General features: G+C 48.5%; 1 protein-coding gene across 4 annotated transcripts in view; it reads left to right on the top strand.

Annotated features, from left to right (window-relative positions):
- PSMA5 (proteasome 20S subunit alpha 5) overlaps positions 1–17658 on the top strand; it is a 189817-nt gene that overhangs the window by 155200 nt on the left and 16959 nt on the right. For all 4 annotated transcript variants that reach the window (XM_085652970.1, XM_085652979.1, XM_085652963.1 and 1 more), the window contains exon 3: positions 6031–6157. In XM_085652970.1, the coding sequence (XP_085509096.1) occupies positions 6031–6157 (127 nt within the window). The remainder of the gene's footprint in view (positions 1–6030; positions 6158–17658) is intronic.

Here is a 17658-nt window from a genome sequence, read left to right as displayed (position 1 = left end):
TGTGGTGTATTGTGCTGCTGCAAACCCTGATGCCTGCCCTGTAGGGTCAGTTTGGTGCACCTCTCAATGTCCCTCCTGTCCTCTGTTATCCGAGTCCATGTCCCTACCCCAATTCCTCCTGCCTACCATGATCCAATATACCATACTTGCGAACATTTTGAACTTGGTAAGAGGGAGATTTTGAAATAAAACTGGGGTATTGATTTTCCCCTTTGAGTTACATTGAAATAGAGAAGATTGTAGACAGGAACCAGATCTAGTAAAGCCCATTTGAGCTTAAAAACATTGGACGTTTCCTGGCTGAAACTGGTCTGTTGGCATGTATGGTTGTATGACCACTGCCTCTTCCTTCTGCCCACAATGGTCTATTACATCACCACAGCCTCTCATGCCAGTCCTGTATTGTTGTCCACTGCCCTCCATAGTCTGTTGTGCTGCCACTGCCCTTCCTGCCTGCCTAGTGTGGTCAAATTGTTGCCTCTGCACTCTTCTTCCTGCCTTCAATTTTCAGAGTCCGTGCCCCTGGCCTCTGCCTCTCAACAGTATCCCAATGAACAACTAGATTGCTAACATTCTATATTTATTACAAAAGTGTGGAACGCCTGACGTCATTTTGATGTAATCAAAACTGTAATGCCTAGAGCATTTCCTTTAGAAATTACATATATGAGATGGTCTTATTTGCATCAAAATTATGGTTAGTGCTTTAAAAAACTAAAATGAGGACATATTTTCTGAGTTTTCAAATAGCGACAAAGAACTTTTAAATTATTTGTAATCTTAGTTTTTTTTATCCAGTTGACCACTTGATTAAATGTTGCATCCAAGGGGAGAGGGTGTGGTGTTACTTCCAGAGCTGCAGACTTTGCAACTGGGGAACCAGGTTGGAGTTTCTGCTTCAGCTCAACATTCTGTGATTCTGGTCAAATCACTTAATCTCCCCATGTCTACAACCAAAATGAATTTGATCTTGTGTGATGTAACCAATGCTCATGTAAAGCACTCCAATACCTGACAAGTCTGCACTATATAAAACTGCAAATACACACAAAATAAGTGTTTTGCACACTTCTGTCATTGGGCTACATTTGGGTGATATTTGGGCTCTTTTGTCTCTGGTGGCCATTTTAGGAGATTTATTTGTTATGAAGTTTCCTAATTTCCTCATTTACTGCAGTCTCCTCAGTAGGAAATGCTTTCAGTTTTTTACTTTGATTCCATCAAGAAGGTATTCAGATATGTCACACATTTGCCATAAATTCTGAATGTTAGCACTCTAGTTGCTCATTAGATCACCGTAGTAAAGCTACTGCTCACCACGGAAGTCTGCTGCTAGTATTAGAAGTGCATGTTTCAGTCTGCATATCAGAATTTTTTAATGAAATAGAAGAGGATTTGAGAAGTCACTCAAAATATGCCCTAATCTTTCTTTCTTCAGCACTAATCATACTTTCTATGGCAAAATGAACCCCCTCATTGTGTTCCTTTTTAAATTAAATGTTTTAAGTGTTACCAGTTTATTCCAATCAAGATGGCTTCAGGTATGCCATACTTTTGTCATAAGTAAGACAGTAAGGGCTCTAGTTGATCTTAAGAACACTCTGGGACATTCTGTCATTGGGCTACATTTGGGCTACATCTGGGTGATATTTGGGCTACATTTGGGCTCTTTTGTCTCTGGTGGCCATCTTGGGAGATTTATTTGTTATGAGGTTTCCTAATTTCCTCATTTACTGCAGTCTCCTCAGTAGGAAATACTTTCAGTTTTTTACTTTGATTCCATCAAGAAGGCATTCAGATGTCACACATTTTCCATAAATTCTGAATGTTAGCACTCTAGTTGCTCATTAGATCACTGTAGTAAAGCTACTGCTCACCAGGCAAATCTGCTGCTGGTATTGAAAGTGCATGTTTCAGTCTGCATGTCAGAATTTTTTTATGAATTAAAAAAGGATTTCAGAAGTCAAAATGTGTTTTTCTTTCTGCAGCACTAATCATAATTTATATGGCAAAATGAACCCCCTCATTTTTTTCCTTTTTAAATTAAATGTTTTAAGTGTTACCACTTTATTCCAATCAAGATGGCTTCAGGTGTGCCATACGTTTGTCATAAGTAGGACTGTTAGCGCTCTAGTTGTTCTTTAGAACACTCTGGGAAGCTGCAGTAGAACACAAAGGAATCAACTGACAGTCTCTGCCCTTGTTGGATGTACATGTTTTACTGAGAATGTCAGACTTCATTCTCACATGACTGAGAAAGATAATGTGAATTTACAGAAAATATGCTCTCAGTTTAGCTTATAGATCACCTTCCAAACCTCTGTGAGAAAAGCATGAGAAAATAGTTTTCTCTAAAACATGGTTCATGATATCACAGCAGAAGGCTTTTTCACATGGTAAAATCACCTTAGAACACAACACAATTCCTTAAATGAGTATGGTACCATCAACAAATGATTTATAATGTAACTAAAGTCTTAACACCTTCTATTAACTGCAATGCTTTTTAATGAGGTGCTATCATGTATATTGGTCCCAAGATGGCTGCCAACACTTCTTGGATGAAGTGCTGACAGCCAATCAGATCTCAGGATGAGATGTGTGGTTAGGCTCCGCCCAGATATATATATGATTTACTTTTGCTTTTCTCAGGAACTACTGAACAGATTGACTCCATATATGCAAAAGGCACATCCCTGAGCTGAGGACTACCTCTTTGCCAAATTTCAAGTAATTCTGTTCAGCTGTTCGGGCTGTACCTTGGACTAAAGGTCCCTATGGAAAATTGCATGGGGGAAACGCGTTTTGGGACCCCCCTTTTTTCTCTGCCCCCGCTTGACGAATCCCCCCGAGACTTTCAGGGTAGGAGCGGAGCGCCCCACCTATTTTGAAAATTTCGCGAGGATTCGTCAACCGGCGCCAAAGTTATTCGAAATAGAATGTTGCGGATTTCCTATGGAAACACGGTCCTAACTATAACTATCTACTGGCGACCGCCAGTAGATTATATATATAACCTGAAAATAAAGTTATAGGAAGCAAGAACAGTAGGAAAACTAGAAATTAGTGGAACACCTCACCAACTGTCTGTCCATCCTGTTTCCACTTTGCCACAGGGGAGTCTGTTTCTTCGGCTGAAACAGGAGACAGTAGTGACACTATACGCCCCACCGCCAGAGCTGCACGTCTGCCCTGTGATGAACTTCCACCGAACAGAACCCAGACACCTCCTTTAGTACAAGTGGAGACGTAAGACGAAGCTCCTGGTGAGCCGCTCCCCCTTTTCCCATCAGAGTCCGTACCACTTCGCGCCACGGCGTCAGCTGGCCAGGCGTCTGTTATGGCTTCAGAGCAGAGCGAGCACATTCCTCTGACAAGATCCAGTTCTTTCTGGTCAGTAAAGTGCAAAAAACAAGTGAAAAGGAAAACATGCCCTTCTCACCTAGTGACGCTCAGAAAATGGTGACAGCTCAGAAAATGGAGTCACTCAAGCATAAGCCTCTATTCACGCAAAAGAGCAAAATTAGTATGCAAGATGACATAAGATCAGGCCAAAGCCAATAGCACGCACTGCCGTTAAGCAAGATAAAGTCAGAATCTGAAAGAGACATAATCAAGCCCTACTTCATAGCTTATTCTTACTAGGCAGGCCTACACATTGTATCGTATTGTATGGGGTTCTTATATAGCGCAGCTGTCACTATATTATGTTATAATATGCTAAATAAGACTGAGATGGTGATGGGCGACGGTCATTATCAGGCTATTTATCCATATAAATGGCACATTCATTACATTCCACCCATGACCATCGTCCAACACCATCAAACATACAAAAACTTTAAACAATATGCAAACCATCTCTGGAATAATAAGAAACATAACGTATAGACTACACACATTGAATGCAACAACATAATGCAACTAAAAAACAAATAACTAAGAGTGCACCACCCAAGATAGAACGTAGCATACCAAAATCTGGTAGCCACCCAAAAAACCAGTCCCACCACCCTTTTATTCTTGGCAAGACTATTCTACTTAAAGACAGCAAGATTATAGAACAGAAGAGAATCAGGCATATGCAAGACCATCCTACATTAAGGCTAGGATAACATAACACACTAAAATCAGTTAAAATGGTGGTGGTTGAGGGTCATCATAGGGTGTTAGACCACAAACGTGGCTCATTCACTACACCATTCCAGATCAAGTTTGATGACAAGCTGTCCACTTCTTTGAAATATTGCTGAGGTAGAATAGTTGATGAATTAGGATAATGATAAAGTAGAGGCTGCAACATTATAATTTCAAAAAGGTGAATCCGCTCAGCAACTGTAAGGGAAAGGGAGCACCAGAAGGTCACTTGAGAGCAGAGAGACCTCATGACCTGTCTAATATTGCTATCCATGACCTCTGCCATCTCGTGGTAGAACTGTATTGCCAGGTGTTTCAAGGTGGATGCCTCCCATTTTAAGTGAGTATCACTAATGGATCATCCCACAGGGGGGGGGGGGGGGGGGGGGTCTCTGTTTTTGATGGGAACAAGCTATTCTTCCCCCAATTCGTCTTCAGCCCATATAGGCTGGCAAAATCATCAGTGATCTTATTTTCTGGCTCCTTGTGGTACAACATGTCATCCGCATAAAGGGAAACTCATCTCATGCATGCCCCCGTTTGAAATTCCCCAGTCCCACAGATCTGTCAGGCGTACCACAAATGGCTCAATTGCCAGTGTGCACAGAAGGGGGAAATGGGGCAGTCTTGCCTGGTGCCCCTGCCTACCTGATATTGCTCTGATCTTACACAGCCAGTGTGATCTCTTGCTGTTGGGAAGGTATAGAGGACCTTAGCCCATCTGTGCTTCCGATACCATAAGTCTAACACCTCATGGAGGCATCTCCAACTAAGCGAAATCATAAGCCTTCTGCATGTCAACTGACAAAACAGTGCACATCCGGCCACCGCTGAGGCCTACTCCAATATTTTAAAAAGACCCCATATGTTTTGTGACGTCCTACAGCCTGGGATGAAGCCACTTTGGCCGACATGGATACGGCATGGTATATAAGGAAGCGACCAGTTGGCAAATAGCTTTCTAAGTATTTTACAGTCCTCATTTAATATGGAGAGGGAGCAGTATGTGAATAACTCATCAGGGGGTTTCCCGGTTTTGAACAAGGTGGTCACCAGTGCCTTACGAGTGGTTCGGGGAGACTCGCGAGTTCCAACGCTTCATTGTAAAGCTTTACTAGCTTCGGCACCGAAAGGCCCACAAAGAAGGCATACATTCAAGAGGGAGGACATCTGCACTAGGGATTTTCCCCCCTACAGTGTTTAACTGATGATCACAGCCCACCAGTTACTGTTAGTGAGCACCAAATCTCACGTGAACTCTTAAAGAGGACATTATTTAAACCATTAATTGCATGAGGAAGTTCACTTTACTGAATGCACTAACACAATGCAGTTTGTACTTTCACACGATCGTGAAATTTAAAGGTGTCTGTTTTCGTTGCTTCATCCACAGTGGCTTAATGTTTTTATTATTTGATGGCCTTTGTAATTGTATTGGTTTCTCCATTACTGCCACTTGGTCCTGTGTCGCACCCTCTCAAACCATCTTTCATCGTCACAGACAAACTGCCAGAATGTGATAGTCCTCATTACACACAACTTGTGATCTGCTGCACCAGCTCACATACACTTCTATTAGCCACTATCACCCTTCAGTGTCCCCAGAACAGTCACACAAACACACTCGCGCCGAGGGAAGCGTGCATGTGTTGTAACTGAACTGTTCATGTGTGTGGCAGTGTGCACTATTGCTATCTGTACTTAATACTGTCGCTCACCATGTTGTGCATGTGCTGTACTTTGATGGAGTGTCTAACTTTTCCCGCACTCTTGAAATGATGGATTTCTGGTTTCCCCGACTCTGTCGAGGCGCCTTTTCCTTTGTGTACTGTATCCTCTTTATATTGCCCTTCATGATGGTAGTGATGCTTATGGTTGCCCTCCTCTTTCTAGCTCGGTTCCACTGCTATCGGGATCCAGACCTCGGAGGGGGTATGTTTGGCTGTGGAGAAGAGGATCACGTCCCCACTCATGGAACCTGCCAGCATAGAAAAGATTGTGGAAATAGATTCTCACATTGGTAAGCATGCCATCTGCCCGCCCCTGGAACCGCCTGGGTGGGAGTATTACACCGCTTTACATCGAACTGGTGGTGTACTTTACTACCTGCTTTCTAATTTGCATGTGTAACATTCCTCATTATTTGCATTAAGATGCATTTGTTTGCAAAGTGGTGCACCTGCTGTGCTGTACCTCGCCCAGTCTTTCATGTAAGCAAATACTGACCTCTCACTGTCACTAATGCGCGGCTGGAGTTCACAATGTGAGGCTGCACGTGAGCATAGCCCATCGGGCACAGTGTGCTCCGGTCTGGCATCTGTATCCGGGTGTAGGTCAGTGCCCGGAGCGGTATCCAGAAGGGAGGCTGTTTCAAGCCGGACGCAGCTGGCAGCAGTGGCCCAGTGTCCTGCTGGGTCCGGTCTCTGAGTCAGTAGAGTGCAGTGTTCATGGGTGAGGTTCAGCCGATGTGTGATGCAGACATACAGCAGTGCTTGGGGAAAGAATTGGCGTCGCACACTGCTGCATGGGGCGCAAAACCGACGTTCACAAGGAGGCTTGTTACTACATTTAAATCTGAGAGTGATCGGGCAAGCTTACCTCTGTGCTGCAACTGTGTAAGTAGCAGATGGGGCATAACCTGAGTTTTACCTTAAGTCCTGCCCTCCTTCTGCAGACAGACGATTCTGGGGGTGCAGGGATTAGCTAAAAAAAAAGAAAAATGACACCCTTTTATCTGTCTCATTATTTAATTTTGCATTAATACTTTCTCCTTCAGTGACTACTTAAATTTACTCGAATACCTATCTAGTTCGAGGCATGTGGGCTGCTCAATTCATATCTGTGCATAGATCGCCGCCTAGTGTTGGGTCCGGATGATTGCACATTGTTGTCCTGGAAGAGTCTTCGAAGTATCACGAGATAGGTGGCTCCTCCCCTGGACTACAGTGCGCATGGGCATCCTCTCCATCCTTAGATTGTTTTTTTCTGCCATTGGGTTCGGATGTGCTTATCTTAGCTCAAGTTCAGAATCTTTAGTTTAAGGCCAAAAGGCCTTTAGATCACGTCGGTACTGTTCCCGTTCGGTATCGACCAGTTTATTTTGTGTTTTAGCACCTTCTTCACGCTTTTCGGATCCGCTTTGGTCCGAACATCGAACTTCGATCGACGATGGAATCGAGGACTCCCTTCAAGAGATGTCCTTTATGCCACGCGAAATACCCACACATCGACGTCCATCCGGTATGCAACAAATGTCTCTCACCGGATCACGATGAGTCGAAATGTATGGCCTGTGCCCGGTTCCGCTCGAAGAAGACTCTCCGGAATCGACGGGCAGCGAGATTGGAGGCACAGCAATCGGCGCCTGCCCTGGCCAACATCTTTAGCACCGAGGACGAAGACGCCGAGAGCGTAGAAGACGTAGACTCCAGCCACGCTTCCGAACATGACTCCCGATCGGAAGACGGCGATGAGGTGCTCTTTGAGGGCGAAGACGTCGTCGAAGAGGTAGGAGACTACAATGAGGCCCTTGGGGACGAGGAAGATAGCTCCAGCGAAGAGCTAAGCCAACCCGTCGATACGGAGGCCGAGAGACTAAGTCGTCATAAGGCTCAGGTCGAGGGATCGCCTGCGGGCCTTACCCAAGATCAGTCACACGGTTCTTCGGCCCCGCCTCAAGGCCCGGCCTCGAACATTTCACAGGAGCCATTAATATCGAAGACGACTGGATTCCCTTCAGTGAAACCGAAACCGTCCGTCGCACCGGTTACATCGAAACCGAAAGTGAAACAGGTTGCGATCGGATCGAAGGCCTCAAAGCCCTCCACTCCTTCGACGCCGGCACAGGTCATCGGCACCGAACGCACCAAACGAGATTTCGGTGCCGAGCTCACCGCGACCGGTGCCGAGCCAAAGAAGAAAGCCCTCGTTCCCCACAAGGCGCCTCGGCCTATGGCACCGAAGATTACGTCCCAACCCACCAAGGTCAAGGTGGTCGACCCGTCTGCGTCGACATCGAAGACGGCGGCGCCTGCCTTATCATCGACTCCGACGAGCGTCGATACCTCCCTTCGGATCGACGACCCAAAGACTGGAAATAAGTCGGATGCCGCTTCGACGCCTACCTCCAAGGTGCCGATCGGTTCCAAGGCGCCATCTGCGTTCACCTTGCAACAGGTCTCCGCATCGTTGCAACGCATCAGAGACCGGGCAACCCTCCAACCTACGTCGGGTCCCGAAACGCACAAGGCCGCAAAATCGCACTCTGCGCCGGCGCACATCACATTTGGATTGCCGCCGCCCAAGGCACCGAAAATGTTCGAAATTCGGACACGTGTCCGCCAAACACAGTCACTATCCACTGGACAAACCGATATCGAGCCTTCACAGGCACACTTTATCGACGCCAACACTGGTAGGTTGATGCTCCGCAAGCGGAAAATCACGCCAGAGAAGGGCTTGGACTCATACAAAATTCCTCTGAAACACAAATTGCCGGCAGGTTCCGCACCAGTGCTTCATGAACACTTTAAACCCTTCCTTCAGGATCCGCCGTCCTTTTCTCCTACGCATTCAGAGGCAGACGCAGGAGAGGACTATATAGGGGATGATACCACCTACCCTGGGGATATCGATCCTGATGATCACTTGCAAGACCCAGATCAGGCATGGGATGACCCCACCGACCAGGGTAACGCACCAGATACTCCTGACACGCAGCTTTACAATATAAAGACATCTCCCACAGAGGACACTGCTGCCTTTAATGCCCTCCTAGAACGGGCTGCTGCCAATCATGGAGTGGAACTCCATTCTGACACTGTAGAAGAAGATTTCTTAGTGGACACTTTCGCCTCCTCTGAGAAAACCGTCAAAACTCTGCCAATGTTGAAGGGAGTTCTAAAACCTTCAAAAGACATGTTCGAGGCATATGAGCTGCAGATTGTACACTTAGCATAGATCGCCATCTGGTGTTGGGCCCGGATGTTTGCAGTTTGTTTTTCTTCTTGGACAGTCTTTGGAAGTCACGAGTTTGGTGACTCCTCCTTCGGTCCGTACTGCGCATGGGCTTCGGCTCCATCCTCAGATTGTTTTTTTCCGCCATCGGGCTCGGATGTGATACTTCGTGCTCCGGCTTTGAACTTCTACGGTTCCAGCCTCGACGGAAAATCCTCGTTTCTTCGAGTTTCTTCATCATCATCTTCATCTCTCGAAGCGGCACTTTTCTCCATCCCGTACATCGGCACCGGCCTTCGGGCCCTCCTCGACTCCGGTCCCGGCCGATGGAAAGGACTCCGTTCAAAAAGTGCCCAAAATGTGGGTCTAAATTTCCCCACACCGACCTCCATCAGGTGTGTAATCTTTGCCTCTCTCCGGAACACGAGGCCAGAGACTGCCCCGCCTGTAAGTCTTTTCGATCGAAGAAAACCATCCGGGATCGAAAAGCTCGACGCACCATGGCGCACTCATCGTCTGCAGCTCCACCGGACATCTTCGGAGACGGCGCCGAAGCTTCGGGGCAAACACACACCGAGCAGGAAGAAGACGTCGTCAGCGCTTCCGAGGCCGACGACTCCGACGTGGAGGACATCACACCGGCGCAGCGGGCCGTGAGTACTGTGCCCCCTCCCACCCCCGCGCCCAAAACCAAAGAGACTCAGGTTACTCCCTCGCCTGCCGGCCTGGGCAAAACCAAGACCAAAGCTTCGATCACCCCACCTTCGGGCCCGGTGTCGAAGCCTCCAAAGTCTCACGGCAGCTCGGGATCGAGCCAGCCGACGCCCGGTGCCGAAAAACAGCATCCGGCACCGAAGAAAGCAATATCCAGCTCGACTCCGAAGCCACCGGTGCCGAAGCCTGGACTCTCGGTGCCGACCAAACACAAATCGGTCGGCACCGGCGCTCCGGCACCGAAAACTCCTTCGACGCCGAAAAAACCGGAGGCCCCAAAAAAGCATGGCGCACACAAACCATCGAAGTCCTCGGTTCCGAAATCACCGGTGCCGACGGACGATTCGACGCCATTGGCTCTGTTTACACCAGACCCTTTACAAAAGACTCTGTCCAAAGATCCAAAGACTGGACTATTGACTTTAATTATCAAGAAAAGACGCCTTGATACTCCGGCTCCTCCTCCACCACCCAAACGGAAGGACTCTGCTACTTCTCCCCTCAGAGTGCCCTCCCCACTACCACCTCCCCTACCTCCTCCACCTCCTCCACCCCCTCCCCCTCCCAGGTCTCCGCCACCTTTACCTCACTACTCTCCGGCCCCGTCCCCAGATCCGGACGACGGGGACCCGGACAATTATCCGGCAGACGCCCCAATGAATCCCACTCCACCAGGGACCCCAGACCCGTGGGAGGATTACAATAACCCTGATGTACCCGATATTCCTCAGGACGACCTATACCCATCCAGGCCATCTCCTCCAGAGGACTCCTTAGGGTTCCATCATTTATTGCAGAGAGCAGCACACTACCATGGGGTGGACATGCACACTGAACCAGTGGAAGACGACTTCTTACTGGATACATTCGACATACAGGACAAATCCACCTCTATCTTACCCATGCTTAAGGGTGTCACCAAGCATGCCGCAGAGGTGTTCAAAGACCCTGTCAGGGCCAGGGTACTAAACCCTAGAATGGAGAAAAAGTATAAGGCGGCACCCACAGACCCTGCATACATTAAGGGCCTGCTCCCTTAGATTCCCTAGTTGTCTCTACAGCTAGAAAGCGGGCTAACTCCCAGTCCTCAGGAGAAGCCCCACCGCCAGACAAGGAATCCAAACTCCTAGACGCGTCTGGCAAGCGCACCGCCTCTCAAGCTGCAAACATTTGGCGCATTGCAAACACACAAGCGCTACTTGCGCGCTATGACAGAGCACACTACGACGAACTTGAGGCTCTTATGCAGCACCTCCCCGAGAAACACAAGCGTAGGGCTCATGAGCTAATACAGGAGGGTAAACTCATTACAAACACCTCCATTAAGTGTGCCCTCGATGCAGCCGACACTGCTTCTAGAGCCATAAATACCAGTGTCCTGCTTCGTCGCCATGCCTGGCTCAGGATCTCAGGGTTTAAGCCTGAAGTCCAGGCGTCCATACTCAATCACCCCTTTGACCAACAAACTCTCTTTGGGCCCAAGGTAGACGAAGCGTTGGAAAAGATGAAAAAGGACACAGACACAGCAAAGTCTATGGGGGCACTCCAAACACAAGCGTCTAAACGTTCCTTTCGACGCTCCTCCTTTCGTGGCACAGGCAGAGGCTTCTCCACCGATAGCACCTCTACCTCCTACAAATCCCCTCCTCAAAATACCTTTTCAAAGGGCAACCAAAGGGGTGGTTACAGAGGCAACAACAATAAGGGCAGGGGCAAAACTAACAACACCCGTTCTGCCACCCCGCCCACACAATGACTTCCCTCCGCTCCCCCCAGACCATTCCACTCCGGTCGGGGCAGACTACAAAACTTTATCCACGCATGGGAGTCCATAACATCGGACAAATGGGTGACCCAAATCATCCGGTCGGGGTACTGTCTCGAGCTAACATCTACCCCACCCAATATCCCACCAAGGCACCGCCCAATGTCTCAAGAACATTCCACACTGCTCAAACAGGAGGTACTCTCCCTCCTCCAAAAACACGCTATAGAGCAGGTCCCCATCAATCAGCAAAATCTAGGGGTTTACTCCCTATATTTCCTAATTCCAAAGAAAGACTGGACCCTCAGGCCCATTCTGGACCTCCGGCCTCTAAATGCCTACATACATTCAGACCATTTCCATATGGTCACCCTACAACAAGTCCTCCCGCTCCTCTGTCAGGGAGATTTTCTCACAACCTTGGATCTGAAAGACGCATACTTTCACATTCCAATACACCCCTCTCACAGGAAATACCTCAGGTTCGTGGTGGACGGGCAACATTACCAATTCACGGTTCTCCCCTTCGGGGTCACCACCGCACCACGAGTGTTTACCAAATGCCTAGCGGTAGTAGCAGCACACCTCAGACGTCAACACATTCACGTCTTCCCTTACTTAGACGACTGGCTGATAAAAGCCGCGTCTTACCACCAATGCGTGCAGCATACAAACAGCACCATCCAACTGCTCCACCAGCTAGGCTTCACGGTGAACTACCAAAAGTCCCACCTCATACCATCTCACACAAAGCAATATCTCGGGGCCACTATAGACACCTCCAAAGGTATTGCCTATCCAAACACAGCCAGAATCACAAGCATTCAAGCCTTACGCAAAACATTCCTTCCCCCAACACTCTCTTCCAGCAAGAGTGTTCATGAAGCTCATAGGAATGATGGCGTCTTGCATCTTTATAGTGCCCCATGCAAGACTACACATGCGTCCACTTCAAGAGTGCCTAGCACAACAGTGGAACCAGGCCCAGGGTCAGCTGACGGATCTGGTGTTGGTGGACGGCCGCACACATCATTCTCTGCAGTGGTGGAACACCACAAACCTTTCCAAAGGGCGGCCGTTCCTGGACCCGGTTCCTCAGGTGATTCTAACAGCGGACGCATCGCTCTCCGGCTGGGGAGCGCACCTCCTACACCTCACAATGCAAGGTCTATGGACGCCACAGCAAAAATCGCTCCACATCAACCATCTGGAGCTCTTGGCGATCTTTCTAGCCCTAAAATCTTTCCAAAAACAGATTTCGGGCAAAGCAGTCCTCATTCGCACAGACAACATGACTGCAATGTATTATATCCAAAAACAGGGGGGGACACACTCTCCCCAGCTCTCCCGCTTAGCCCAGAGCATATGGAGATGGGCAATTCCCCAAAACATCTTTCTCCTGGCACAACACGTTCCAGGCGTACAAAACACCATGGCAGATCTGCTCAGCAGACAAACGCAACAACTACACGAATGGGAACTGCATCCGCAAGTTCTTCAGCCATTCTTCCAACAGTGGGGGCATCCTCAGATAGACCTCTTCGCCACCCACGAAAACAAAAAATGCCCAAGCTTCGCCGCCAGATACCCACACCCATTGTCCAAGGGCAATGCGATATGGATGAACTGGTCAGGCAGATTTGCATACGCCTTTCCACCTCTCCCACTAATTCCATTAGTGGTCAGGAAGCTACAACAGCACTCCCTCACACTCATTCTGGTAGCTCCGACGTGGGCCAGGCAGCCGTGGTACACCACGCTACTACAACTATCAGTGGTACCACATCAAAAACTGCACCTATCCCCATGCCTCCTAACCCAGAACCATGGAGAAATCAGGCACCCGGACCCAGCTCAGCTCAACCTGGCGATCTGGCTCCTGAAATCCTAGAATTCGGATACCTTAACCTTCCCCCTGATTGCATGAACATCATCATGGAAGCCAGACGTCCTACCACTAGAGCATGTTATGCCGCAAAGTGGAAAAGATTTGTTATTTACTGCCGTAACAATACAATCAACCCTTTAGATGCATCCATACAGCACATCATATGCTATCTGCTCCATCTTCACAGGTGTAACCTGGCATATTCATCCATACGCCTACACCTAGCAGCGATCGCTGCTTATCTACAAAACAGACAGCATTTATCTCTCTTCAGAGTGCCCGCTATTAAAGCCTTCATGGAAGGCCTTAAACGAGTAATTCCTCCCAGGGCACCACCTTCCCCTGTATGGAATCTAAATTTAGTTCTTACACGACTAATGGGTCCGCCCTTCGAACCAATGCATAAATGCGAGCTACAGTTTCTCACCTGGAAAACAGCTTTTCTCGTAGCTATCGCTTCCCTTAGAAGGGTTGGTGAAATACAAGCGTTCACTATACAGGAACCCTTCATACAAATACATCACAGCAAGGTCATACTTCGCACAAATCCGAAGTTCCTGCCCAAGGTCATTTCCCCCTTTCATCTCAATCAATCGGTGGAATTACCTGTCTTCTTCTCGCAACCTCAATCTGTTGCAGAAAGAGCCTTACGCACACTCGATGTAAAAAGGGCCTTGCTATACTACATACAAAGAACGCAACCCTTCAGGAAGACTAAACAATTGTTCGTCTCCTTCTCTCCACCACATAAAGGCAACCCCATTTCTAAATCAGGGATAGCTAGGTGGATTGTAAAATGCATACAGATTTGCTACCAAAAGGCTAAAAGAACATTATCTGTTCCGCCTAAAGCCCATTCTACAAGAAAGTTAGGGGCTTCTATGGCCTTTCTAGGGAATATACCCTTAGATGACATCTGCAAAGCAGCCACATGGTCTACACCGCACACCTTCACAAAACATTACTGTGTAGATGTGCATTCCAAGCAGCAAGCTAGAGTGGGCCAGGCTGTACTAAAGACACTATTTCAAACCACTGCAACGGATACCGGTGGTCGCCGCTAGGGTTGGGTACTGCTATATAATCTATGCTAAGTGTACAATCTGCAGCTCATATGCCTCGAACGGAATATGCTACTTACCAGTATGCATCTGTTCTTGGCATGTAGAGCTGCAGAGTTGTACACGCCCACCCGCCTCCCCGGCTACCTGTATCCGTTCCAGTACATCTTATTTAGATACTACACACATGGGTTTCTCACTGTGATTACCAAGCTCCATCATTTCCCTGTTGGCGAAAAACAATCTGAGGATGGAGCCGAAGCCCATGCGCAGTACGGACCGAAGGAGGAGTCACCAAACTCGTGACTTCCAAAGACTGTCCAAGAAGAAAAACAAACTGCAAACATCCGGGCCCAACACCAGATGGCGATCTATGCTAAGTGTACAACTCTGCAGCTCTACATGCCAAGAACAGATGCATACTGGTAAGTAGCATATTCCTTTTAAAGAAACAACCAGGGCACGGGTGCTGAACCCCAGAATCGAAAAGAAATACAAGCCTGCACCCGAAGACCCTATGTACATTGGGGGTCAGTTACCTTTAGACTCCATGGTTGTTCTCTCCCCGACAAGGAGTCCAAAGTGCTGGAGACATCAGGCAAAAGGATAGCAGCGCAAGCGGCAAACATCTGGCGCATTGCCAACACACAGGCACTCCTGGCCCGTTATGATAGGTCCCACTACGACACACTAGAATCACTGCTACAACATTTGCCAGATGAATACAAAGAGGCAGCGGAGCTCCTTATCAGAGAGGGACAACTCCTTATAAATGCGTCCATCAAATGCGCACTGGATGCAGCCGACACTGCAGCAAGGGCGATCAACACAAGCGTCATGTTGAGGAGGCACGCATGGTTGAGAATCTCAGGCTTCAAGCCTGAGATTCAGAACAATATCTTAAATCAACCGGTCAACCCAGACTATTTATTTGGCCCTGAGGTTGACACTACCCTCGAAAAAATTAAGAAAGACACTGAAACTGCAAAATCAATGGGGGCTCTGCAGTCGCAGCAGTTTCGTAGTGGCTCCTTTCGTCGCCCCGGGAATAGAGGAGCAGCTAGAGGTCAGGGGTCCCAGCAACAGTACAATAAAGGGGGCACGCAAAGTAACTATGATAAAACCACTAGAGGTGGATATCGTGGATCCAGCACCAAAGGCAGAGGACGTGGGTACGGCAACACCAGGTCCTCCGCCAATAACAAACAGTGACGCCTTCTCCCTGCCCCCCGACCACATAACACCTGTCGGGGGGAGACTCCAGCAGTTCCTGTCAGTCTGGAAAACCATCACGACAGACAGGTGGGTCAGGGACATTATCCAGTACGGTTACTGTCTAGAATTAACGTCCACTCCACCCAACATACCACCAAAGCACCGTCCTATGTCCGTAGAGCACTTGGCATTATTGCAGCAGGAGGTACTAAGTATGCTGCAAAAAGGTGCAATAGAAGTCGTGCCCGTCAACCAACAGGGGACGGGTGTACTCTCTGTACTTCTTAATCCCAAAAAAGGACGGTTCTCTCAGACCTATACTAGACCTGAGACCCCTCAACCACTACATTCTATCAGAGCATTTCCATATGCTCACCCTACAGCAGGTTCTACCGCTACTCAGTCAGGGAGACTTCCTAGCCACACTGGATTTGAAAGATGCGTATTTCCACATACCCATACACCCATCGCACAGAAAATATCTCAGGTTCACTATTCAGGGGCATCACTATCAGTTCAAAGTTCTCCCCTTCGGAGTAACGACTGCACCCAGGGTCTTTACCAAGTGCCTAGCGACAGTGGCTGCACATCTACGGAGACAGCACATTCACGTCTTCCCTTACCTGGACGACTGGCTTGTTCAGGCAAAGTCAGCCCAGCAATGTGCCAGCCACATGTCCCTCACCATTCACCTTCTTCACAGTCTGGGATTCTCACTAAATTACCCAAAATCACATCTTCAACCCGCACACGTACGACAGTACCTGGGCGCGACCATAAACACTCTGGCAGCCACAGCTCAGCCAAATTTAGTGAGGATCAACAGCATGCAACTGCTGATCACAAAGTTCAAACCTCAACACTCCCTTCCAGCGCGAGTGTTCATGGAGTTGATAGGCATGATGGCCTCCTGCATTTTCATAGTCCCGCACGCGTGACCACATATGCGCCCGCTTCAGGAGTGCTTAGCACGTCAATGGAATCAATTAAAAGACCTAGTGTTGGTGAGCGGTCGGGCATACAACTCTCTGCATTGGTGGAATCCACAAAACCTTTGCAAGGGCCGACCGTTCCAAGAGCCTGTTCCGCAAATGATACTGACAGCGGACGCCTCTCTCCAGGGATGGGGAGCTCATGTACTCAATTACACAGTGCAGGGACTATGGACGACACAGCAAAAGAAGATGCACATCAACATTCTGGAACTGATGGCAATCTTCCTAGCCATGAAGGCATTCAAAGTACACTTGTGCAACAAAGTCGTGTTGATCCGGACGGACAACATGACTGCCATGTACTACATACAGAAGCAGGGAGGAACACACTCTCCACAGTTGTCTCATCTGGCTCAGAGCATGTGGAAGTGGGCCATTCAGAGGAACATATTCCTCATGGCGGAACACCTCCCGGGCAAGGACAACCAGATGGCGGATCTGCTCAGCAGACACAGCCACCAGATGCACGAGTGGGAGCTACATCCGTCAGTACTCCAGCCGTACTTCCAACAGTGGGGTCATCCAGAGATAGACCTATTCGCCACAAACGAAAACGCAAAATGCCAAAGCTTTGCCGCCAGGTTCCCACATCCGCAGTCACAGGGCAATGCGATATGGATGAACTGGTCCGGCAGATTTGCGTACGCTTTTCCCCCAGCGCCATTAATACCGCTAGTGGCACGCAAACTGCGACAACACTCACTGACACTCATCCTAGTTGCTCCCACATGGGCACGCCAACCATGGTACACCACCTTTCTAGAACTTTCTGTGGTGCCGCATCAAAGGCTGCGGATCACACCCGCACTTTTAACGCAGAACCATGGCGAAATTCAGCACCCAGATCGCGACAGCTGAACCTGGCAATCTGGCTCCTGAAGTCTTAGAGTTTGGCTATCTAAACCTGCCACCTGAATGTATGGATAT

This window comes from Triturus cristatus, chromosome 1_1 (genome assembly GCF_964204655.1).
Source record: "Triturus cristatus chromosome 1_1, aTriCri1.1, whole genome shotgun sequence".
NCBI lineage: Eukaryota > Metazoa > Chordata > Amphibia > Caudata > Salamandridae > Triturus > Triturus cristatus.
This window is presented reverse-complemented; position numbering and strand designations above follow the sequence as displayed.